This window comes from Gallinula chloropus, assembly GCF_964237585.1.
Source record: "Gallinula chloropus genome assembly, chromosome: 18".
Taxonomy (NCBI): domain Eukaryota; kingdom Metazoa; phylum Chordata; class Aves; order Gruiformes; family Rallidae; genus Gallinula; species Gallinula chloropus.
Genome location: NC_140103.1, coordinates 7015810 through 7042021, shown reverse-complemented (window position 1 = coordinate 7042021; position 26212 = coordinate 7015810). Strand labels below are relative to the sequence as shown.

The window sequence follows — 26212 nt, the reverse complement described above, 5'->3', positions numbered from 1 at the left end:
TCAGTGCACAGCTGGGTGCCTGATATAGCTCCGCTTTGTTCTCACCCTCTTCCAAGAACCCCCACTACTCTGACATGAACGAGCTGACCTCTCCTCTATTATAGAGCCATATTTAAGAATTTCCAACGTTGACACCAATTTTATTGCATTTTATAACACGCTGCTTTAAAATATGAAGTGCTGGTATGCGATTATGTTACGACTCATGGAGGAACCTACAAGACCCAGAACTACACATCCTCAGCTGGTCTGTGTTAGAACACACAGTGTTCCCCCCCACCCCCTCGCCAAGGTGCTACACATTACTTCTCTTGTCTGCTAGCACGTAGCAGGAAACTCCAAAGCTGAGAGAGAGTTGTGTTAGCCCTGTGTTACAGCACGGGTCCAGGAAACTGGAAGCGTGAAACACAGCTGGGATCACAGGAATGTGGTCCACAGCAGAAAGATGTGAACATACTCTCTCTCTCTCTCTCTCTACTCTATGGAAACATATGCTTCTGCAGATGTTATTGGGCATGGCTTTTCTCCCTTCAGGGTAATAGTGTAAGTTGAAGGGAAATTCTGGCAATGGTGTTATAACAAGCCCTTCTCCCCAGGTCTTTGCCAAAAGGTTGTGTTATGGATCTCCCTGAAACACTGTCAGGGGCACCATCCTGTTGTAGAACCATCGTTAATATTTACTCTTGTTTTTCTAGGGTCCACCAGGTCTGCCGGGCTTACCAGGACCACCTGGCAAGAGAGGTTCCCGAGTAAGTGGTTTAAAATTTTCTCTGCATTTGTACTTGTCCTGCTGTTCCCAGGGCTGGTGTATGTTCCTGTGTAGTGATTGCTTGAGGGCCCACCATTGAGGTCTGGCCTTCCTCCATTCTCTCATTCCCTGTTAAAGGTTTTCAGGAGACCACACTGGTGATTTGCAGCCTCCCTGAGCTAAGGCTTGGCATTAGCCAAGGCTGGGGATGAATATTTCCAAATGGTTTTCAGAAGAATGAGCTCTGTCTCTCTCATTTTGTTTCCAGTATCCATTCCTTCTTGCAAACCCAGTGCTGAATATTAGCTTTGGCTGCTTTTTGTCCTATCCTTCACTCTTCCCAGCTTCCCAAATTGCTTCTTTTGAGGTCCTTACTGAGTCTTCACTCATGAAACCATGGTCTAGAACCAAGAACTCAACACACACTGATGTTCCCTAGACAGAGACCTGTTCTAGAGCAACATGCTTGAGCTGTTCTACAAGATGCATTGCAAATTCTTGAATTTCTTCCTCCCTATGTTAAACTCTAATGCAGATCTTTGGACACTGAGTGCTATGCTGAACAAACATCTGGTGCTGAGTGCTGCAGCTAGCCCTGAGAAAAACTTTCTGCATTAGCCTAGCTGCAGAAGTAGTCTCCTAAAGCTGGGCAAGGTGCCTGACCTGGATACAGTTAACTTGGCACTGTTTTCATGGTAGCAAGGTGGTGTCCCACAGGGGTACGGTCATGGAACTGATGTGGGTCAGGAATCAAAAGATACAAGTGTCTGAGGGAATATTTGGATCCGTGATCCAGGCAGCATCCTGGCCTGGCAGCAGAGGGAGATTTCCTCACACATACTTGGCTAAAACTCATCCCCACGTAATGCCTTTAAAGAACAACCCAGAGGCGAAGAGCTAGAAGGCCGTGCGTTCCCCAGGGACACTTGTTACAGCCCTGTGAGATCTCACAGTCACCAGTGAAGATAAACACAGCTCCTTTCTACACCAGTAAAAACCCAACGGCATGCAGGATGCCCTCCAGCCATGGCCATCCACAGACCCCAGCACTGATTCCTGCTCTCAGTGAAAGGCATTAGCTAGCACCAAGTCGTGTGTTTTATAGGTGGGGACAAGCCATGTTAGGGGTGTTCTTTAGTGAAGCATCAGCACAGCTGTTTGTTCAGCCCTCGTGGCTTCTGCTTACAAATACCCTGAGCCACAGGGGTGTTTGTAACCACAGCCACAAACTGCCTGGAGTTTGCGGTTCTCAATGAGTCCCCAGGAAAGTTTGTTCTTCCCCCAGCTCGCTACTCATGAGAGGTGTTTGGTGTTGCTTCTTGCAAGCCTGTGGTGTGCAGGCTAGACTCCATGTCTGGAGACCCCAGCTCCATCCCCTTCCAGCTATGTGAACGACCAAATTTCAGCTCTGCATCTGAATTCCACTATCTACCAAAGCTTGAGCTTTTCCAAAGGAAAGAAAGCGCTGTGTAGGCAGTGTCATGACTTTCTGTGTTATTCCCCAGCTGTGGCATGCTCCATCCTACATTTGAGATGATCCCCTGAAAGACAATAAGCAACAAAGGGTTTCTGAGTTCAGTCCCTGACAGAGGTGCTGAGAATCGGCCCAGGAAAGAGTTCCCAGTTAGGAAGTGCTCAGCACAACTGAGCCTGGCTTGGCTCAGACCTCTGCAAAGCGGCTGTGCTAATTTTGGGAGGGGGCAGAAGGGTCATTCTGTAAATGTCTGGCCCAGAGCACTGGAGACAGAACTGTTCTGTGCATAAGTTGTTTTGACTTTGCAACGTGCTGCTTCTAGTATTTTTTTTTTTCTTGTGGCTCTTTGGAGTTTAAGGATTTTGTTGCAAAGAAGAGCTGCCAAACTAAGACAGGCTTAAGGGATTTCTTGCATCTGTTGTAATGCATGAGCCATTTCTTATAAATACACTGCAGGGGTTATGTTCTACCTCTGCCTAACCTGGCCTGAAAAGCAGCCATGCAGTTCTTGCACCAGCCCAGCCTGTGGGTAACCCATGAGATGTCCTGTGAGGCACCAGCCCAAGACTGGAGTTCCTAAGGGGAGGTGAATATTGCATGCAACTCTGTAGTGCTCAATGCCAGAGGAAAGGAAGGACTTACATCCCATCATCACTGCAGTGTATGGCCCAAAGCATGAGACATAATTGCCCTTGTTGTAGCTTGCGTGATCTCTACATCATTAATGCTTATACAATAACTTGGCTCATTTGCAAATCCAGTCACAGCATTTGACTCATGACCTTCTGTAGCTGTGAAGTCCATGGAATGGCTGTCTTGCTGATGTAGCACAGTATTTCCACTCTTTTGAATTCCATATTGTCAAGTTCTACTTCCCTTTCACCCCCCACCCTGTGTCGGTCAGGGTAAAGCAAAAGCTCTGATTAGCTTTTGCTTTGAGGGTGAGACTGTTGGTCAGCGACAGTTTGTAAGAAAATCTGTCTGATCCCACAATTCTGTCACCTTGTTTCCAGCAGATAAGCATCTCCAGACTGCCTGTGCAGCCTGAGTGTTGTTCTGCCATGTAGGCAATGCCCCTGGTTTGCAATAACAAATGCCAGTCTTTGTGAAAGCACAGGAGAGGTTGTGTTCAGGACACATCGCAGCATTCCAGTGCAACCCAAGGTTGGGCATAGCAGCAGACTTCTTGAAAAACAACAGTTTCTCAGTTTTTAAAAGCCAATCCCCATTTTAGGGGCATGGAATGAATTTTACACCTTATTCGCTCAGAATCAGGGACTCCCTGAGACAGATTCAGACCACAGCTGTGCTCTGCGCTCTGCAGCTGTAAGGGCAGAGATAGGTGATAGATGAAAACTGGGTGTTTCTTACTGCAGAGGGGATTCCAAGGTTGAGGAGTCAAACTGTGGCAGCTCTGATGACTGGCTGTGGTGGCGACTGGCACTTCCTCAGGAGCACACAAGCCTGTGTCAGTATTGCTGTATGGTGGGGTGCCCTTCTCAGGCAGGTTTTTTCAGGGGCTGCATCCAGCTCGGATGGTTCTCAGTGTTTATATCTGCGTTAAGGAGTTTGAGGCGTCAGCCAAGAGATCTGTCACACGCTGCTTCTCAGATGAACATACCAGGTACCTTGGCAAGCATCCATGCAAGACCTGAGGTGCCTCTGGAAGGCAGCTCCTATGGCTGCATGGGTGAGCGCTGGCCCTCGGGTGCACACGCAGCCACCGCACAGAGCACTTCTGGGTGAGTGATGGGTCTTGCACTTTGTTTCTGCAGATGACCTTTGCGGTTCTGCAAACACTGAGGTTCAGTGGGGAGGCAGCGCTGGGGCTGGGTTTTGCTGGCAGAGCTCTGCTAACAAGCTCTACAAGTAACTGTCAACAACCGGCTCCCAGCAGTGATTCCTGCACCATGGTAGCTTGTTCCTGTCTCACCTGGGACTCAACAGCGTCAAAAAAGACAGGGATCTCCTGGAAAGAGTCCAGTGCAGTGCCACAAAGATGATTAAGGGCCTGGAGCATCTTCCCTGTGAGGAAAGGCTGAGTGAGCTGGGGCTGTTCAACCTTGAGAAGAGAAGACTGAGAGGGGACCTGCTGAATGTTTATCAGTATCTGAAGTGTGGGAGACAGGGGGAAATGGCCAGCCTCTTCTCAGTGTCTGTGGGGACAGGACAAGGGGCCATGGCCTCAAGCTGCAGCACAGGAAATTCCACACCAATATGGGGAAGAACTTCCCAGTGAGGGTGACACAGAGCGCTGGGACAGGCTGCCCAGGGGGGTTGTGGAGTTTCCTTCTCTGGAGATACTCAAGACCTGTCTAGACGCCAACCTGTGTGACTGATCCTAGGGAACCTGCTTTGGCAGGGGGTTGGACTCTATGATCTCTGGGGGTCCCTTCAAACCCCTACAGTTCTGTGAGCCTGTGAAATAGTTGCAGCCTTCGCTGGTACAGTTAGACCAGCAAACTACCCGCAGTGTGATCAGGTGTGTGGAAAAGCGCTGTGAACCATGATACTCGGGCTTAAATGAGAAGTGCTACAGAAACCCTAGTTCTCAGTCCCCTCCTACGTGAAGGAAACATCAAGCTGGTGCGTGACGGACAGGAGTCCAGTCACTGGCTTCGCTCCCAGGACAGCAAGAGAAGAGCTGTAGCCAAACTTTCCAAAACACAGATAATGTTGGAAGGCTGGTCACACTGGAAGTGGATCTCCCTCTCTGGCAAGTGAGCCAACTCAGGTAGAAAGGCAGCATTTTACCCACATCCACACAATGGGCCAGAGGCTGAATTGGGAACAATAATCTTGGCATGTTGTGATTGCCATTGCACTGGCACCAACACAGGAGAAATCCAAATGAATGGGTGAAGACAGCCTGTGCGTGCTCCCTGGTGCTTTGGGGGATGCTCTTGCCATCCTCCTGTGAACCTTCACGGCTTGAAAGATTGCGAGGTCCTGATGTAACGTGGCCCTGTTACATTTGGCCTGTGGTTGCAAAAAATCTCCCTTTGCTTCAAAATGCAGGGCTTCCCTCCTAAAACAAGTGAGACTTTAGCCAGCCAGAGAGGTTCCCCAGTATCCTCATTTCCTTACGAAGATTTCCTAATTTCTGAAAAGAAGTGTCTAAAGAAACAGTTTGTTTGGCTTCACTTCAAATATTTAGCTCATTTTTCAGCAAGCCAGAGGTCAGGGTGGGATCTGTAGGTCAGGAGCAGAAAAAGTTGCTTTACACAGTGAAACCCCAAGACAGAATGAGTTCTGAATGAGTGTCCATTCCTCTGACTGAAGCTTTCTAGCATTTAGCAGGAGTTTGGAGGATTTTTTTTTCCCCCTCCTTGTGAATGCTGGAGGGATGGGGGGGCTGTGCACAGTTACACTTTTGTTAATTTTTGTGGGCTGTGAACCCAGCACACATAAAAGCGCTTCTGTGAGAGTGGGGTCCCATCTCCAGGCACGTCACAGAGATGAACTGGACTGCACAGTGTAGTTCTCAAGGAGCATCGTTCACGTAAAAGACATTCCAGGGAGATTACAAACCCGTCACCTTTGGGAACCCCCCTCCCCTCCCTGGGAGAACACACTCGGGGATTGTTCTGGCTCAGCCTCAGGCTACTGCTGTCCCATGGTAAGATTTTCCATGGAATTTCTGGTGGGAGTATTGGGAGATGCAAGTTGTCTTGTCGCTAGATTGGATTGATTCGGCAGCTGTAAGGGAGTCACAGCAAGTGGGCAAACAGGCATGCATGCAAACACTGATACATGCTATGGGATTTTAAAATTCTTTTTTATATTTAATTTTTATTCATGTGTTCATTTATGTGCATTATCCATATATTTATTTAATATATTCATTTTTATTTCATTTTTTATTCATTATTTTGTGCTGTCCTGTGTGTAGAAAAGGAGCAAAACTAGTGCACTGATGATAAATATACATAAGAGGATCCCGAGTGGAAATGTAATTAAAATCCAGGATAGCATGAGTAAAATCTGACTAGCAATGAAGTATAGAACTACAAAGCAAGTAACTCCCCAATTGTTTCTCCATGAGAAGAGGGCTGTTTGTGCGAGCACTCATTGGAGAAGAGTAATTCTGCTGCCCAGCAGAAGAGTAATGAACATGGGACGTGGCTTAATACAGGAAGGGCGGTAGCCTGAGGGTATGCTGACTGCTACTGGGCTTTTCAGACTGGTGTGGGGATTGGTTTGTGATGCCTGCTCAGGTGTTGCCCTGCTGACAGCTCCCCGAGGCGGATGCTGTCCTGTCCCTCTTGTTGCTCAGGCCATCTAACTGTACCACACTGCATCTTCCTCCTCTGCCAAGAATGTGGGTGTAATCGCAGATTCAGGAGTAACCGTGTTGGAACACATCAAGATCAGTTAATTTTCGCCATTTTTAGGACTACTGCCAGGCTACACCCTTTTCTCCCCACTGTTCTGAGAGCAGCTTAAAACATCTAGCACAGGCTGCAGCCTTGGTTGCAGCAGCTCCGGTGTGCCAGACTGGACCCCCCTCTGTCAGTTCACCAGCAGGACGTGGCCTCTTCTCACTAGGATAAGACCACACTGGTGTTTGGGAACAGGATGGGTCTCTGCCCTTCCATGGACGACATGCTATGAGTCTCACTGAATTCAGTGGTAAAGGCTCCATCTCACATCAAGAGCCCGTGTTTCTCATAATCGCATTTTGTCACTGGGTGCTGGGACTAGATTCTCTGTCCTTTCTTCCCTCCTTTTGGTTAAGGCTTTTTATGATTGCATTGCCATGTTTTGGTTTAGCTCTGGAGGAGACTGCAGCAGAGTTTGCTGGAGGTGTGCTTCGGCTCTGCACCAGGAGCTCTCAAACGGCAGCTGAGCTTCCTCTGTTCCAAGTTTCCTCCTGGAAACTATGGGTTTCCATTAGGAATCACACCAAACCATGCTGTTTCCTTCAGTCTGACACTGTTTTAAGTCTGCCCCAGGCTATGGTGGAGCACAGATTTCAACTAACTGCCCTGAAAAGGGCTTTGGGACAAGCTGCCTGACTCCAAAGTTGAATTCCCTCCTCAAATGTAGCAGCAGTCTGGATTTATGAACGCCGTTCAGAGCTACCCAGATTACTGCTTATATGTAGGAGCTTTTTAGGAGCTCATCTGTTCTAGAGAATTTAATGTTCTGATTTCTGTCACTTAATTTTCATGCATATTTGAGACTTGGAAGCCTTGGGTTGAAGTGGTTTTGCTACCACAGGCTTGTTGAATTACCTTAAGCAGCACATCGAGTCCCGTTTCAGCGTCCCACCCAATGAGGTGAACAGATGCTGTCACAGTTTGCTGGGAAGATGAATTTGTTTAAGATTACTCAGTGCTCAGTTACAGCAGCTATATGGGTTTTCAGATGACAAGATGATACTCAAACACCTTAATTTTAGTTAACATTTGCTTTTCATTGGAAATTCACAGCCAGGTTAAACTATTGGAGAATTTCAGGCTGAAAATTTGGAAGCAAATTAGGTACAGGACAATAAACGTATTTGGTTTAGGCTGAAAATGTGGAAGGAATTTGAGTGGGACATTAAATTTGGATAAAAGATTTGGAAAGTTCAGCCTTGGCCTTTTAATTGATCAGCCTCTTAGAGCAGAGCAGTGTGTGATGTGAAATAGCACTGAGCACTCAACAACTGTCTGCACCACAAAGCACAATAGCTAAAGAGAAAAAGGCATTATCTTCTATTAAGTGTGATAAAAATAAAGCTGAAGAGACATCAGTGCACTGATGTTCCCTCAAAAGTGAGCAAGGGAGCTGAACTTGGATGGCTGTTGCATGTTTAACTCCCCTGACTTTTCTTGGGAATCAGAGCCTGAAGATTTTGGCCCCACGTGCTGTCAAGCTCATAAGAAATACTACAGCTTGTTGAGAAAGCATCTGAGTGGGTTTCCAACCCCTAACATGTACTCCTCCTAATTAGACAGCACGTTAAAGTGCTACTCCTGGTAGTGCAAAGCTCACACAGTCTTGGCAGAACAGGAGCCCTTGGACTTGATTCTTTAGGTTATTTCATCTCCCAGGAACGTGTTCAAGAGAACTTAGAATTGTTATTACTTCTGCCTGAAAGGTTAACAGATCTTCTGTGCTGTATACTATCCTGGGATAAACTATTCTTAGCTGCTTATTCCAGATAACTCCTTAAATAGTCTTTGGAAAATATGCAGGGTGGTTTAAAATGTGATGCAAAGGGAGATACTGCTGTATGTATGAGGTAGATACTTGTGAGACCTTTGCAAAAATACAGATTTTAATGCTTTAAACAGGGGCTTCCTCTGCTCCCCCCGTTTTTTTGTCCATCCATTCTTTCTAACCTCTAAAAGCAAAAATCTGGTTTCTGGGGAAATCAGTTCATCTGAAATTGCTGAACAATTTCAAATTTTCCATCAGTAATTAGTTGTCTTCTCTTCCATTTTCCCAAAGCAGTTGGTAACACTCTGCCTAGCTCCATATCTCTCTGCTGGGGCTCCTTGCAGAGCTTTGACTCCCCTGACCCCAAAGTAGTTTCTGTCCCTGATATGTAGACTGCTTGGTGTCCCCAGATCATCTTGTGGTGACAGACACCCCTCACTTCTCTGAAGTTTTGCCAAAGGCACTACAAAGGTCCCGTTGCAGGTGTCTCTGGGCTGCTGGTGCTGTGCTGTTAGGTCTGGCCACAGCACAGTCTGGGATGCTGCTGCTTCTGGGACTAATGCAGGTGCCTACTGACTCCTTTTGACTCTGTTTTGTGTTTGTTGTGTTTTTCAGGGTCCCCCAGGTCCCCACGGAAACCCTGGCTCACCTGGCCCCCCAGGCCTGAAAGTAAGTATTAATCAGTGCAGGGAGCCTTTGTCATCCTGTTTCAGAGGTCGTCCTGGTGGGGGATGGATGGACTTTTCCATCCTGCTCCATACAAAATGATGAGTAGCTGAAGCTGTTTCTCCCCTTCCCTCTGCTCACACACAGGCCCTCCAGCAGCACAGCCAAAGTCTTTTCCTGTGCTTGTGAGAGACCCTGCTGCGTGCCTTGGTTCTCAGTTCTCCCTAATTTCAAAGACTGCCTAATTTGGACCCTGCTTAGGCTGTGCCCGTGCCAGGGAGTAAACTGCCACGTTTTGATGAGGGCAGTGGAATCCTCCCGCTGCGGAGCCTCGCCATGTCCAGATTTCTTTGCTTTCTCATTTCTTTTCTCTGGATTTTGCAGCTTCTTCCTCCTCCTCCTCCACCTTTGGGTGCAGACAGCAGTGGGGCTGGGACAGACAGTGCCTGGCTTCCTCCTCTGCCTTCCTCCTCCTGAAACTCCCACATCTCTCCTTCCCTCTCCAGAGTTTCTGAGAACCCTGAACTCCATCAGTGTTCCCAAGCTGATCCTGTTGCTTCCTTGTAGATACTGCAAGGTGGGAGTCACCCCAGCAGCCAGACCTCTTCCCTTTGCCTGGGACAAATGCAGCTCCAGAGTGGAGCTAATAAGGTGTTTTAATTCCCAGCTCATTCCTGTGGATCAGGCTTTGTGTTACTTAAGGACTGTGAAGTTCCTAGGAAATTGCTTTGGACTGTTTTGGTGTCACTGTTTACACAGAAGTAGATGGATGTTTTCTAACCCTTATCTGGGGCTAAAGAAGAGTCGAGTTTTGGAAGGAAGCTGTAGGATGTCTCAGCCAAACAGAAAGGTACAAGCGAGAGCCCTTTCTTTTATGATCTCATCAGTAGGCAGAGATGTTGTGAGTGCTATTGATGCTCTGGGAAAAAGATTCTGGAAACTTGGCCTGCTGCCTCTACGTGATTAAAAATTAGGCACTGGAGACATGCTGGTGAACAGCAGCTGTTTTAAATTCTAAAGTATAGTTATATGGCCTGAAAAGTGAGGCTGTAAAAGTTCTACATCTTAGTGTTCTGCATTTATTCTCCATCAATGACTTCCAGATCACACTTGTTGAGTTTTATAAGTCAAATCAAAGTTCTTTTATCGAACTTCCAGTCCTGCTCACTCAGCCTGACACAATCTGGAGAGTAAAACTATGCTATAGGACTCTCTTTTTTTTTAATTAAAAAAACCCTCACTTTTAGCTCTAGCACCTTGTCAGAACTCATCACTTGGCTGTATTCGGTTGGTCTACTAGAAATAAAAACTTCCTGTAAAGCATGTTTGCTCCATCTTGATGCAGAGTCTGACAGCAGAAAGCCCTTGGTGGAGGGATAGCAGGAATAATCTGCCGCAGAGATCTGTGTCATCAGCCTGTGCGACACATTTTCATGTTGTCCAGCCACCTTTTGCAGGAGGAGCCCTTCCTACACAGAGCTGCAGTGAAAGACATCCCTCTTTTGGTTTTGCAGCGGGGATGTGAGAGCTGCAGCTCAGTCCTGGGCAGAACTTCACCTCTAGCAGGGAGAGGCTGCAAAGCCACGACTGCGAGACCCTCGCACCTGAAACGCTTGTATCAGGCCCCAGAATTTTGACTTCTCTTCTTCATGTCTCTGGTGCTCCACCAGCCCCAAATGATTGACTTTGCACAAAAAATTGATGTTTCACCCACGTTCATTTGTAAATGTCTCTCTCTTCACCGGGCTTGACCAGCCTGATACTTTCTTAGCAGACTGAGCCCGTGGCTGGAGTTATGGACTTGTGAAAGCTCAGCTGGTGTGTCAAGGCAGAGCAGCCCCAGCTAGAACTTCTCTTGCTGAGAGCCTTCAAATGGCAGCTGGACTAGGTCTTTCCTAGACAGCAGTTAATACCACAGGGGGAAAATAAGCAATCCAAGAAATAAAACTGATGTTTCCCAGATAGACACAGCTTGGAAAAAGTGACTGACAAGTCATTGTCACTTAGGAAGTGACCCAGGAGCATCATTTTTGTCAGCCTGCTGCACCTCTGAAGCTGTCCTGTGCAGAGGCTGCCCTGTTCTCATCACTGGAGCTGAGTGCTTGTGGGCCCTTCTACATTGGAAGCTAATCTTGTGCACGGAGCTGTACATAGCTGTTAAGCCAAATTCCCACTGATCTCCTTGGGCAGGGCTCCACTGGCTCCCATGGCATTATACCTGTTTGTGCCGCCTGAGAATTTAGCTCATCCTGCTCTTCTCAGCAAGTTATAGTATCCAACTGCTTAAAGGGGGGTGGGGGGGTGGTGCCACTTTTTGCAATCTGTTTGTTGCCCTTGGCAATTGCAAAGTTGCTGTTGCATCTAGTTAGGAAAGACTGATTGTAGGAGATAGCCAGCTGTAGACATATGCTGGGGTTCTGGCTGGCTGTGTGACCTGTAAGCTGCTGTGGGGATGGGGGTGTTATTTTTGCTAATGGTTAAGTGTAGCTCTAAGGATGCCTTAACAAAGCTCAGGACTGGGAGGAGGGTTAACTGTCAGACTGCGTGTGTTTTTTGAAAGCCATTACGAAAGTTGGGTTTGCATCTCTCATCTGGAGGCTTTTGACATCACGCATTACTGTGGCTTGCTTAGTTAGCTGCTCTGGATACATCTCTCTTCTTACAGTACTAGGAAAAATTGAATTTTCCTTTTAGTGAATGGTTTGGCTCCAAGGTAGCTCATGGGCTTGGCTCTCTGTTGTTGAAAATGCTATTACTGGGATTGCAAAGCTGAGGTGTTTAGAGTGCACAGCTCTAGTGTTTTCCCAGGTAGGGAAAAACGAGAAGAAAATAGGATAAAGCTCAGAGAGTTGGGATGGGAAAGAGAGAAGCCTGTGGGTGAGGTGCCACGGCTCGGTGATGGACAAGGTTTAGGCTAATTTCCACATTGTGGATGCTGCACGAGAAGAATTGCGCGATTGATTCAAATTTCAGCCCTCAGCATCCAGGCATCTGTTCCCTTGGCCTTGGTGCCATCTTGCTGATTGATCCTAGGGATGTGTGATCCTGCTTGCAGCTGAGTTCTCCACCTCTATAATGGTCTCAGCAGTGTTGAGCAGAGAACCATGATCTAATGCGTGCCTGGTCTTTGCTAACGTGGTCTGGAGGTTCTTGGGGATAAATGCAAGTGGTTTGTATTCCTTTACATGGTTCAGAGCCGTTGCATTGAGCACAGGGTAAGATTTAGAGAGGGTGGCAGGTGCCTACCTGCTGCAGTAAATTGATTTTGCAGAGTAGAAATGAGCACCCTGTGATTCTCTGGACTGCTCTAACCTGTTCCCAGCAGCTCGTGGCACCCGCTGGCTGCTCTGAAGCTCAAAGAGTGGGAGAAATGCCCTGATATCAGCTGCATGCAAAGCAAGATTATCTGCATGACTTCATTTACTGTTTGGGAACCAGGCAGCCTTCATTCAGAATTTGCACTGATGCATCTGCCTTGAATCAGCAGTGCTCCCTACAGTCCGTAGCCAAGTAATCTCACTCCCTGAACCTTGCAGCTTGTGGTGGATGGTGGAGGAGGAGAAGGGGAGATTTACACACTCTGCAAGGTGGGAACTGTGTGTCATATGTAGTTGCAGTGAGGCTGGGTGGAAAAGCTGCTCAGTGAGCTATAACTAAACTTTTGTGCTGCCAATGAGAAATGCCAGGTAACAAATACGATTAAATCCTTCATAGGGTCTCACTTCCCTCCCAGCCCTTCACTTGACACATATTGATTAACCCTCACAACCGCCCTTGGCTTTGAGTCCTGTGCTACTGATTTGGCACACACAGAGGTCGCCTCTTGTTTATGATCCCTGGGGTGTTAAACGGCCAGTGCCTGATATTGGGATACTCATGTCCTCACTGTGCCAGAAGAGATGTGATACAGACCCCAGCTTCTTTGAGGGCTACGCTTTCCCTCTCCCCTGCCAAAAGAATCTGGCACACTTCAAATCTCTTCTACTTTCCCCTCCTTCTCTCACCCTGTTGGGTGCACACACCGCTTTCCCACCTTTCAAGAATTTGTACTGGGATTTTCAAAGGAATCTACTGGAATTAGGCACTCAAGTGCTGCTGAAATTCTAGCCAGTGTTCATCAGAAGATCACAGCCTTAAACTGTAATTTCTCTCGTCACGGTTGTTAAGAAGGAAAATACAGAACACTGCGACTTAAGATTAAGCGTGCCTCTTTCTTCTGCCAGCCTGAAAGCCTCACAATTACTCTGGCTGTGGGTAGTGTCTAATTAGTGTAACTTGCTCTGCAATTTCATCTGTTCCCCACAGTTAAAAAAGCAAGAGCATCTAGCAGTTTCTGAAAAGGATGGTTTAGCCACGGTAATAGGCTTGATCATTATTTTTGCGATGGTGGTTGTAGACAAGGAAGAAATCACAGCTGTCTAGTTTAATAAGTATCAAAAATCCCAACATTCCTTTCTTCCAGTTATCCTTCCTCTAGACAATTTAATACTGTCAAATGCTATTTAAAACTCAGCGCTTTAGCAGCAGCAATCACTTGCCAGAGCCAGCCCCAGCAAAACAGCTATACCTGGGGACTTCCATACGGGTGGGATGTCGGGGGCGCAAGGTGGAGGTAAACCAAAATGTTTTTCTAATGTGGAGACTCAGTGAAAGCAGGCCCACATCTATGGGCTGGGTCCTGGGCTTATGGCATTAATTTCTGTTTCTTGTTTCAGGGTCAGAAAGGTGATCCCGGGTTGTCGCCTGGAAAAGCTCGCAATGGGCAGAAGGTAAGGTGCTGCCCAGAGTGCGCAGGCGTAGCAGCACTGTGCGGTCTAACACACACATGGAAGGCAGTCGGTACTGCAGCCACAGGCATTGCAGCTACTCAAGTAGAATTAGGAGTGAAAGTTAAGATTTTAGACCCCAGATTCAGGACTAAAGGGAGTTGGCGAAGGTATCGACCGTAGTGCTCTGAAGTGCCTGCTGGCACAGCTTTTGTTGCCCATATTACGCACAAGCTGCAGCCCAAACTTAAGTCCTTGCTGCTGCAAGCATGTGGCTACTTAAGCTAGATGTGTAAGTGAGAGCATATGAAACACAGCCACACCTTGCCACTCTGGGCACACAGCTGGCAATCCCAGGAAAAGCAATAAAAACCTTGAAGGCAAAGGGGAGGATGTTCTTTCCCAGGAGCTGAGGAGCAGGGCTTTGCCTCCCATCACATACACAGCCTGCAGCAGATTGCTGTGGTGAGAGCAGCCTTTCTGCCACATTGGTGGAGGCAGGAAGGCTTCTCAGACCATGGCACTGCCAATGCACGGGCCCTGCTGTGTGGTAACCAGAGGTCTCTCTGCCAAGGTTCTACTCAAATCAGCACGAAGGGTGTAACTGGGAAGTGAAGCTGGCTTCTTGATCTAGCAACTGCTAAGGATTGGAGTTCTACTAATTTCAATAAATTCCAAATCCCATTTTTGCTGTTTCACAGCCAAGCAAGTTTTACTGAGGCAGGAAGGTCTAACAGAAGTCTAGAAATGAATAGAAGAGCGATCAGGGCTCCACAACCTCTGCCTCAGTTAGTTCTTTCAGTGGTGCCTGCCCAATACTTTAGAACTCATGTCCAGGGCAATAAGCCTGGTTCTCTGCCTTTCACCATAAGCCTGGCTGTAAGTGCACAGCTAACAGAAAGCATCATCCATGAAGAACTTAGGCCCTGCATGTGAAACCAGATGTCTCCATGGAGCACAGCAAGCCACACAGATGCAAGATGGAGGCTGACAGGAAAACATTGAGAAGGCTGAGTCTGAAATGATGCTTTTAACTTAACAGCACGAGATGCCTTTTGAAATTGCTGGTACAGTATGTCAGAATGGCATCACGTGGAAATCATCCACCCGCAGAGTCTGGAACCGTTTTCTTGCAGGCAAGCTCAGTGTAAGGAGGGGAGAGATCCAGATCACTTTTAGCTCATGTTAACAAGGCTTTATTCCTGTTAGCAGTAATGGAAACAAGGAGTTTCCAGCAGGAGTCTGGAGTGATGCCTAATTTTGAAGCTAGATGCTCCAAACGCGTTTTCAGGGAGCAGGCACAGTGCAGTGTTAGAGCCTCTAAAGGGCTTCTTCAGCCTAGTCAGAGGAGGCCAAAATGGGCTCGTATGGATGGATCAGATGTTAGAGAGGTCTCAGCAATGCACTCCTCTGGTCCCGTGATGGTTTGGGTATGCCAGCTGGGATGTGATGCAATCTCTTCTCAAAAGTACAGACCACTGCAAAACCCCTCCCACTAGCAGCCTGCGAAGGTTTGAACCATGTCATGTAGGCAGGTTAAAGAATTACACCCTCAGCACCATCAGAACTGGAGCTGTGGGCTGAGCCAGTGCAGTAGCCGAGTGTCAGCACAACCACAGGCTTTGGCAGGAGGTACCTGTTGTTTTCCTTGCATTTGAAAGCTAAACTTTTCTTTCCTTGGCAATTTAGATGCTTATCCAAAGGCAAATGGAGCATGCAACTGAATGAGACAATTGAAAAAAAACCCTTTAATTCTGTTGGCAAGAAGCTGGTCTCTAGCAGCAGCTGCCATTCATTAACTGGGTTTATTATTTATATGAGCCAGTTAATAGAGATGATGTCTCAATCTCCACTTCTTACCCAGTCAGTTTTTGGAGACTTGCAACTAGAGTCAGAAATATCAATGGTTTGGTGCTACTCTCAGCAAAATAATTCCAGTAACAGTATGTGAGGTGTAGGGCAAACACTGAGAACTCACACATCTTCTTTGCTTTCTTCAGGGAGATGTGGGCTTACCTGGTTTGACTGGCTTCCCTGGACCGCCTGGTAGAAAGGTAGGAGTGCCTTCTTTTCTTGTGAACTAGATGTGCTAACGAAATGGCCTTACAACCAGCATCAGTACTCACTGGATCCAGAGCAGGTTTAGACTATCCAAGGAAACCTTGACTGCCTTTCCTGGTAAAGCGCATCTCAAACAAAATACCTGTATGCCTCCCCTCTATTTTGTCTGAGGACTTGACATCACTAGCCAGGTTTTACTTTGTTTGCTTCCATAATGATGTCTCAACATTATTAACATCACCAGCAACATCCCTGTGCCTGGAAAAGGCTACACATAGTGATGGAGCACAAGATCCATCCCCGCCTTTGTAGTGCAGCAGCCTGTGTGCTTGTGTTCACACATACAAGTCCGCAGAGCGGTACCTTAATGATCCATACCTTGAGCTCACCAAGCACACTTCAGCTGACCTTCCAGTTCCAGGCTGTGTTGGTAGGTCGGTTTGGTCTCTTTGGAAGCTGTTTGGTAGTTGTGCTCAGCAGATACTGCTCCCCTGCCCCACAAGCCCTTTCTGACATAGCTGAGCCCAACAGTTAAAATTAGCATCTTGTTTCAATCACTTCACAGTCAATGGGCCACTGAAGATACGCTGTTCTTCAGGCCAGTTAGCTGCACACAAAACACCTACTCAGGTATGCTTTAAGACTCTGGGGAGAGAAAGAAGGTGTGGAGGAGGCTGAAAGAAACTCCCCTTCTCCATGACTGTTAGTTCTATGCTTTATGTTGGAATCAAACTGCCAAGAGTAGGGGCTGGGTTTGTTTTTCTGCTCCCAAGACTGGTCATGCTTGGGGTGCAGTCTGGAGCTAGGAGCAAAAGAGTGATTGATTACTGATAGTTTGCTGTCACAAACAAGTTCTAACAAATAGGGTGCAAAGAATACCATTTTCCTGGTATAACAGCTCATAAAATAAAATCTTGTGGCTACAATCAGCAAAATGCAATGTCAGGAGAGCAAGGACTCGTAGTGGAAAAAGTGGAGAAGGAACAGGAGATTGAATAAACATTCCTGAGTCCAGCACATGGCCTTCACATCTGATTCCATCTCCCCCAGGACAGGGCGAAGGCAGGGGTATGCTTCTGTTTCTTCAACTAATGAGCAAGTTGAAGGCTGAAATTTTTCCTTTGGTGCAGCTTAGGAAAACCACCTCCCAGTAGCACTAGTCTGGCAGTGGGTTTGGTGTAACCTGGCTTTTATTAGCATCCTGCATCAAGAAAAAAAATTACAGCTGTTGGAGAAATGTTTGGAAAAAAATCTTTCTTTTAAAAAAAAATCTGGATTCCCTGCTGGCATTCTCCCAGGGAAAACATGCTGGTGTTTGGCTGAAGGTGGGCAACACATTTTGGCTACCAGAAAACAGCAACGCCTTGGAAATGGACATCCCTCCCTCTCACTCCATGGAGGGACTGTGAAAAGAGCTCTAAGGGCTTTGATCTGAAAACACCATGTAGAAGCTTTCAATGAGGCAAAATATTTCACCAGGGGAAACAAAATACTTTCCCCACTAAATGAAACGACTGGTCCAGCAGCATCAGCTGGAGCCACAGCCGAGCGGCGTATGGGTTTGGGCAGCACAGCTCCCACCACAGTGCCTGCCCTCTGAATGCAGACCTTTGCTCTTTGTGGGACTGGAGAGTCTGACCTCAGAGCACCCCAAAGTCATTCTGCCTGCGCCCATCTACAAGTATATGAAAGTGCCTTTCAAGCAGCAGCTGTAATTCCCATCTCACCATACAGAGCAAGCGTTGGTTTGCTGACCAGGGATTCTTGGGAACGGCAGCAGGACTTGGCTGTCCACTCTGCCCTTCTCTCTGGTGCCCATGGCATGTCAGTGGGCTTTGGTTTTTGGCTGTTGGGTGCAGGTCACAGCTGCCTTGCAGACACGTCTCAGCGGAGCGCTGCCTCCAGCTTCAGATGCGCAGTGGAGCTGCAAATGGTTGTAGCAAAGAGCAAGGCTGTGGAAGACAGCAGTGAGCAGAGCAAGCTTCAGCAAAGTCACTCGGGGAGTAAAGGCAAAGCTGGGAGTCGGTCAGTGCTTCAAAACACATCCTGTCATGCGGTTCTCATTCGCTGGCCTCTTTACTCTTCACATTTCCTATCAAAGTGCAGGGTGATCCTTTTTAGCTGGGAGAGCGTGGATTATAAATATCATCACAGATGAGTAAATCCTTCACTGGAGTGCAATTTCCTTTCTAAATCACAGCCCTTTGTGTTGAGCACCCTGTAATCATCAGGAAGTGTTTGGATAAAAGAGCAAATGCAGTTGTTTTCATACCCTCTGCCCTGTCATTTTAGTGCTATTTGAAGAGGATTTTAGCAGGTAAATACTTTCACGTTGCAGCCAACTTTAGCATACAAAAGCCTTTCTGTTTTCTCCTCACTATAATTAACCTGAGACAGAAATAACTGCAGTCTACTATAAAGAAGCATACACTTGAAGCTTCCCAGAGCTTGTTATACCTAGTGCAGAGGGTATTTAATAGGATGCAACGGTAGCAGAGTGCCTACATTAAGTGCCATTCACTTACCATTATAGGGACAGCGAGGCAATGCTCAGTGCAGACTTCAGCTCAGGATGTGCTTTGAGCATCTCAAGGAGCTATCACCTACCACCTGCTCTGGGCAGAACACCTGTCCTGCAGTCAGAGCAGAATGACTCAGAGCTGCCAAGCTCTAGGCCCCTTTCGTATCGCTGCAGGGAGCAAGATATCCCTAGGTGTTTGTACCCATGAACATAGGTGCACCAAGTGTCTGGAAACAAAGGTAGTTACTGCTCCAGGCTGTGGCTGGAGGGGCTGGGCAGAGGCCATGTTGAATCCCAGGGCATGTCTGGAGGTGCTGAACCCAGAGCTGTTTTTGTTGGCACCTCTCTCTGGAAGAGGTGAGGTGGGGGCCACAGCATGTGCGCTCTGTCTGGTCCACGCTCCAGGAATAGGTGATGTGCCTTCCATGCATGGGTGGGTCTGGTCCTTCACAGTGTGCACTCACCTTCAGGCCAGACACCCAACCAGGGTGGAGCATCCTCCCTCTTTTATTGTGATGCTGATCCTCTGTCGAGGAGCCCGGGGGAGGATAAGCCAGAGAGGGTCTCATGGGGCAGGTTCCTGGAGAGAGGCAGAGAGTCCCATCTGCTGGTCCTGCTCCAAGAGCTGCTGAGGCACTTCCAGTTAGGAGCCAGTGGCTGAAATAGAAGGCTCAGTAACAGCACTCAAGGTGGTTCAAAGGCCAGCCAGTAGCCAAATGGTCTTTAGGTCATCCACCACCTTCTCAGGGGGTGCAACTCAGTCAAAAGACCACGTTGTGATACATCAGCAAGGTCAAGCAGGAGAGAATCAGTGAAAAGGGAATCAACATTTTTCCAAGCCAAAACATCTGAAATAATGAGCGAGGAGGAATGCAGAGGGGAGCGGGTAGTAGCCAGGATGGCTGAGAGCATCGCATACCTCCGCCAGAGAAGGCTTAGGCTGCAGGTCTAGAATAGCCCATGGGAAGAATAAAAAACCCGTTAAGCAGAGGTGTGGAGCTGGGAGCAGAAACAGGCCCGGGGTCATCTGGTGAGCGAAGCAAAGGGCCGAGTCCTCAGCCAAACCAGGGTTTGGTTATGGCTTCCAGAGCAGGGGATGCTCCCTGCGGGGTCTGCAGCCGGGCAATGCGTGCGGGGAGCCCTGGCCCGGGACAGGGTGAGTAGCAGAGAGTGAGTTACAGATTGTAACCTACCCTCCAAAGCCTTTTGTTATTGTTGTAGTGTTTGCACAGGGATTGTTTCTTGTTTGTTTTCTCTCTCCATTTGTTTCAAGTTAAACTTTCTGCTTTTTCTTTTCCCAATCTCTCTGGTAGCCCAGCTAAAGTATCTTTGTAACCAGATTTAATCTTCTGATCTGCTCTGACTCTGCTTGATGGGAATGAGTTTGTTTTAAATAGCTGAAGCAAGATAATAAAGGGGAAGGGGAGGGGAATATCCAAAGCGCCTGTCACTTGCAGAATTTACTCAGTGTTTGAAGAAAGCTCAAGGTAAATCCTGGAGAAAGCAAACTCTCTTAAAATACCAATCAGCCTGTGGGTGAACAGGCTGGCTTTTGTCCTGCTCCAGTGACTGCATCTCGAAAAAAAAAACCCACAAAAAACCCACCTGAAAAACTGAAGCAGTTTTATGAAAGACCTGTGAGAATGATTTGAAGCCTGCAGGACTCGCCAGCTAGCGAGCTGGATTAAGAAACTCGTTGTAATTAATTCAGAGCAGGCTGAGAGGCAGCTCACTGGTTTAGGTAGCTTCATAATAAAGGACTCTGGTTCTTGTCATACCTGTAATAATTGGACTAAAAGCTGGAAGCCAGACAGATCCAAGCTAGAAACAACACTGAAGTTCACCATGATGGTAAATGGCTATTTTGGTGTTTCTGTGGCACCCCTGAAATGAGTGACTCGTGTTATGGAGTCCCCCAGCCTGCCCAAAGCCCAACTTTTCACCCCATAAGCCTGTGGTTTCCTCAGGATTAAGGGTGGCTTTGGTACAGGTGTGGGTTATAAATAGATGGATCTGAGTGTAGGTACAACTTGAAGTCTGTTCGTGGAGCAAATGCTTCCCAAGGGAGCACCAGGCCAGCAGGCACAGGCTTCAGCAGTCTGGGACCATCTGCAGGGACTGCACAGTGCTATCCCATATCTAGAGCTGCTTCCCCTCAGAACTTTAGTCCAACCTGCAAAGAGAAATTCAAACCAAACCCAGGTTGGTTTCCCCCCCCTCCCCCCTCCTTATTAATCTCTTCCATCCTGTTTCAACAGGGATATAAAGGCTACCCTGGACCACCAGGTCACCCTGGAGAGCAGGTGAGTCTTCCCAGCCTCCAATGCTGAACTTTTGGAGAGGGGATGGATTTGCTGACTCTGATGCTAGCTTGGATCCTGGACAGCATGCTCGGTGTGCACAGCCAGCTCCTTCCAGGGCAGCTTGGTGCACCCAGGGGATGTGCAGTGAGCTCCTGTACTGCCAGCAGCTCTGCACGTACGCTGACCGAGCATCAGCAAGTCGGTGGGAGGACACTGCCTTGGACTTTCTAAATTTAATTTCTGATTTTTATTGCTCAACCACGTCAAGTTTACATGGTGGAAGAAATACCAGCTTACCCTACTCCCCCTTTATTTTTCCTTTTACATTAACTTCACCTGGAGTTTACTAACCACATCGTATTCAGTACTAACATGTAATTCCCCTCCCAAAGCCCATTCCCCCTCTCCCCTTTTCTCCCCCCCTAGCCTCCCCTTTATTTGGTTAAGTCTGGTGTTTGCAGTTCTGGGGAGAAAAAAAAAGGCAATGAATAGCAGGCCCTGTTAGCAGTGATGTTAAAGGATATTATACATGAATCCATTTAGTTCTGAAGAATTTTGGCAGTGCTTCCCCACCAATAAAACGGTTCCATATGCCAGATATAGATGCAGCCTTACACCTTCTCTTAGCCTCCTTGTTTCAAACTATCTGCTGCTTTCACTGCAGGTGGAGGGAGGCGAAAGAGCAACACTTGCTTAATGCATAGAGCCTATTGACCTCTGTGTGTTCCCCCTCCTCCATTAATTATCCCACTGTCTTACCCATAATATTCCTCTCTAGAACTTTGGACCAGGTTAATCCATCTCACCCTCCTTTCCCCCAGCTCAAATAATAAGGTAAAAAGGCTTCCTAAGTGTGACATTACCTTACCTTCTGTGCCTTTTCTTTTCCTTTCCGAAGGGCGAACGAGGACCAGATGGAAGTCCAGGTGCCAAAGGTTATCCTGGCAGGCAGGTGCAGTAAATCTCATCGTGCTGTGCACAGACTAGGGATTTGGGTGTGCAGGTAGCTAAATACATGCCCTGCTAAATACATGCCCCACTGAAACCAGTGTGGACCTCATGTCTGAATGTTTTCCTTCTTCCCTCCCCAAAAATGCTGTATCAAGGACATGGTCTTTCGACTTTGGGGGACACTAAGGTGGTTAGAAAGCAGTTTATAGATAAAACCTGAATTTCTATAGCAAAATTTGATGAATTTTTGTTTCAGTATGACAACAGGGGGAAAAACCCCATAACAGCAGAGCAGAGAGACAGTTAGCAAGCTGCTAACCCTCCACTTGTAGGTATATTCCACATCTAATGTTGACCACATCAGAGATCTGGGACAGAAGGCAGCAAATTACCACAAGAAAAGATTTAGATGGACTCTCATTAGTAAAATTCATTTGTATAACGACATATATACACATACCTGTCAAATTATACATGGAGCATACAAATCATATTTGCAGCCACACAAAAAGTGATGACAGAAAATGAAGTCTTTGTTTTCACTCTGAAAAAAATTGCACAGAGACATCATGAACTGGATGCACCCAGGAAGTCTGTGTTCCCCCTGCCTTAGACTCTTTAAGTTTGTAATTAAATTGATACCTCGCTTGGCAGTTTTTTGGTGAACACAGAGATGTGCTGCAGGGTGCAGATGGTGGGACTGGAGGCGAGTTTTATGCACCTGATTAAATGCTCCATTGATACTCTGAAAGGTTCTTAGAGATTTCCATGCCAAAGAATCTCCGAGGTGTGAATGTGTCCTCGATGACAAATACCAAGCTGTCGGAGCTCTACTGGACATAGAAGGTTAATGAATGCTGTTTAGCAATTCCCAGCAGCCTTCTGCCCATCAGATAAGCAGGGTGAAATCTCTGCAGTCGACATAGGAAGAACAAAAGCTCTTTCTTAAAATGTGGTTTGGGTCAGGAAAGTGACTTTTTTTTAAAAAAAGAAGAAATAAAACAGTCTTTTTTTCCAGCATATCTGAATGCTGTGTGTATCCAGAATCAGAGCTGTTTACTTTACTGAGATTTTACTACTTGTTACTCCTGTCAGCTGTGCTGGCTCTGCAGCACTATGGGAGAGAGCTTGGCTCTGGTTCCATTTGTGCATCACAGGCAGAATTAACTTCACTCCGATGGCTGAAATCTTTGGATACGAGGCATGAGCCAGGAAAGAGCACAACCTGACTTTCAGATCCCAGGCTGAGTGTGCAGTGCTGCCAGCTAAAGATGGATTTAGTCATATTTTTTTTATTTTCCCCCCTCCCAAAAAAAAAAGCCCAGCAACATTGGGAGCTAGAAAAAAATCGACCTGGAAACTTGCTGGATGACAATAAGTATGAAAATTCACTATGTATTTTTACAGGGTTCTTTTTTACAGTGCTTTAAGTGAGCAGCAATGGGCACAGAAGTAGAAGAGGGAATGTATTTTCTGTTCTTTCCCTAGCTGTTGATGCTACAAAGGGTTAGGGATCCTGCAGTACCTGCACTGCTGAACAACTGTAGAAGTTAGAGGGGCTTTCTCATTGCATCAGGGCCAGCCTGCATTCCCTAGCCAGGTATTGAAATACATTTCCCATTTGCTCTGATGTGTTGGGTTAGGCAGGAAAAGGACTCGAGAGCTGCTGGGTACAGAGCATCTCTGTGCACAGCATCTGAAGTGTAACGCAAGCTCTGTGCTCCCTGCTGCCTTAGCCTTTTTTGGGCTTTATGATCAGAAATCTCTCCTTCAGCCCCGGGGAAGGCTCACTATGTGCAGCAGTCTCAGGTTCTGCAGAGCCCCAGCTCCCCAACAATGGGAGATTTGTTGTTTGTATCATTTTGTCCTTTTTTCTCCTTTGTTGATCTGCCTCAGACTCGGCACTGAAAGCAGAACCACGCAGGGACAGTGCTGGGGATTTGGCACTGCTCGTTCGGTTGAGTTAAAGCCTGTCCACATTTGTCTTTGTTTTTTCCCTTCTGTTCCAGGGTTTACCTGGCCCCATAGGGGAAGCTGGTCCAAAAGGCAGTCGGGTAAGCAGCCTTTCATTTGTTTTTTCTCTACGTGTTTTTTTACCAAAGGCTTCTCAAGAAACTTTATATTTAATTTTGCAATCCTGAGACTCAGTTACTTTGATGGAGTTGTGTACCATGGTTTATTGAAGCACTGCTAGCCTTTTTTTAGAGTAAACATGGAATGTACCGAGATCAAAGTTCACCAATAGTGCTGATGATATAAACTCAACCCCTTCAGAGCTCACATTGCAGGAGAGGAAAGAATGGCATACAAATTCTTACCAAAGACCAAAGCCTGGGCTTTCTGCAAGCCCCATCTCCCAAAGGCCTCTTTAGTTTCAATAAGTGTGGTTCAGCGGTCTGACCATGCTGAATATGGGCTCTTTTGGGTATAGTCCTGGGTTTGGGAGTGATTTATATCATTATGCAGAACAGCAAGCCAGCATCCTGAAGCCATGTGCAAATACAAACACTGATACCTCTCCTGTACTCGGTTTTGCTCACCAAGTTAAATTGCTGGGGGCTCATTCTCACTGCAAAGGGTTTTATATTTTTTTAATCAATTCAGGCTCTCGTTAATCACATCTTGTTCTTTTCCTGCAATTACAAACTCACAATGAGACTCAGAGCCAATAAAAGCCCCGTTTTCCCCAACACGTGATACTTTCTCTATAAATTCATCCAGCTGGCTTTCATCACCAGGAAACTGCAAGGAATAAACAAATGCTGACCCTGTAGCAAGCTGTATTCCTGAGCTGGGAAGGGGGGGGTGGCATGTGCAATGTCCTGCCAGAGAGAGGAAGATCTGAGATAGCACAGCTTGCTCACCTCACTTCTGCAAGTGGTAAAGTCTTCCCTAGTGCATCTGTTTCCCTGGCTTAACCAGGTCCTTGTGTAATTGTCCTGTGGTAGATGTGCAGAACACAAGACTTGAAAAGCCTTTTCTGCTTTGCACCCCTGGGTGCTGAGGACTGAAATTTTCATAGCTACCCAACAAAGGCATTTCTCAGTCCAACTGCAGCTGATCAGAATGGGGCACTGAGGTGAGATATCGGCATTTTGTGGCTTGGGGGAGCCAACTGTGATCTCTCCTCCAACCCCCCAACCTCTATTTTTTCATCTGCAGGAGGTAGTTCAGCAGTTAATATGGTTTGTCTTGGGGTTCAGGAGGCAAAGGCAGACAATATTGATTTGATGTGGCTGCGTTTCCTGGCTAGGTATCATCTCAAAAGGAAGCACAGCCTAAGGGGAGCAACAGACTGGTGAAAAAATCTGGTGGGGCCGACAGTAAGGGATTTAGTGATGATGGGGAAAGAAAGACGAGAGGAAACTCAGCGTTGACACTCTGCTCTTGCAGCAGTGAGGTGCCACTGAGGGGGCTCCCTGCTGAAATTCACTTCCTCTGATTCTGCATGTTTGGCACAAATTAGTCCTTTGCAAAGGGCCAGCACACAAGGTAACTCTGTACTAACTGCTGAGCAGAGAGGATTAGACACAAGGCTCCGATTGTTGCAAAGGAAGGGAAACGCCGCGTCTGTGTCCTGTCTGAGCAGGATCTCAAGGCGGTAGAGAAACGACCCATCCTTGAAAATGCAATGCCTGCTGATGGCTGTGGAAGGAGCAGATCTGATGTGAAACACAGCGGTGCAAAGGCGGCTCTTTACAGTTGGCTGTCAGCAGATCTGTGCATGTTGAGTCTCATACACCAAGTATGTCTTGGTCCTAAGGGCCTAAAACAGGATGCTCAGCCTCTCCCTGCCCAGGCAGGGTTGGCAAAGTGTCTGCAAGAGGTCTTGGTGGCACAATGGAGTCTGCAGGGAAAGGCATCAGGCAGGAGTGTTACTGATTTGCTCCCCTCTCAGCACTGGGGGCACCAGCAGCTTCACCAGCCGGGAGGTGTTTGCATGAGAAGGAGCCTCAGTGTGCGACTGCTGTGTGATGTAAGCAGAGAGGGATTGGTGCAACATGCCCTTTTCCCAACACGGTTGGGAATGAGAGCCAGAGGCAGGGAAAGAGCCCTTGGAGAGATGAAAGGAGGCGTTGGCACACAAATTGCTGTTGCTATAGCTCTTGCTAACCTTGAACCAAGCTGCGTTTCCCTCAGGTACGCTCAGAGCCAGCCCAGGTAAGGTTTCTTCTTGCTGGCCTTTTCCTGCCTGGAGTCCTCATGATCCCTGGTGTGAGGGTATGTGCCCTTGGACTACATCGTGGAAGCCAGCACCATGCAGTCCATGGGCATATACACTTGCCTCAAGGTTTATTTCATCACGGCTGCCATTGACCGACGCTGGAGGATGCTCTGCTGTTCAGGAAAGACTGACTGTCTGCTAATGGAGACATGTAGCTGACTACTTGTTTCCTCTTTTCTTTAGGGATACATTGGTCTCCCAGGATTATTTGGGCTACCAGGGGCTGATGGAGATCGAGTGAGTATTTTGTGAAGAAAGCCTTGATGTGTTGGGTTTTAAATACAGTTTTCCAGAGCACGTTGTAACCTTCCCTATCCCTTGTTCCTGAGGAAAGAGGCAAGCATGCC

At 47.3% G+C, this 26212-nt stretch overlaps 1 protein-coding gene across 1 annotated transcript in view; it reads left to right on the top strand.

Moving 5' to 3' along the window:
• Positions 1 to 26212, top strand: part of COL27A1 (collagen type XXVII alpha 1 chain) — a 153548-nt gene that overhangs the window by 23107 nt on the left and 104229 nt on the right. The window contains exons 4-11 of the mRNA XM_084272449.1: positions 696 to 749; positions 8988 to 9041; positions 13754 to 13807; positions 15805 to 15858; positions 20645 to 20689; positions 21588 to 21641; positions 23650 to 23694; positions 26049 to 26102. Coding sequence (XP_084128575.1) covers positions 696 to 749; positions 8988 to 9041; positions 13754 to 13807; positions 15805 to 15858; positions 20645 to 20689; positions 21588 to 21641; positions 23650 to 23694; positions 26049 to 26102 — 414 coding nt within the window. The remainder of the gene's footprint in view (positions 1 to 695; positions 750 to 8987; positions 9042 to 13753; positions 13808 to 15804; positions 15859 to 20644; positions 20690 to 21587; positions 21642 to 23649; positions 23695 to 26048; positions 26103 to 26212) is intronic.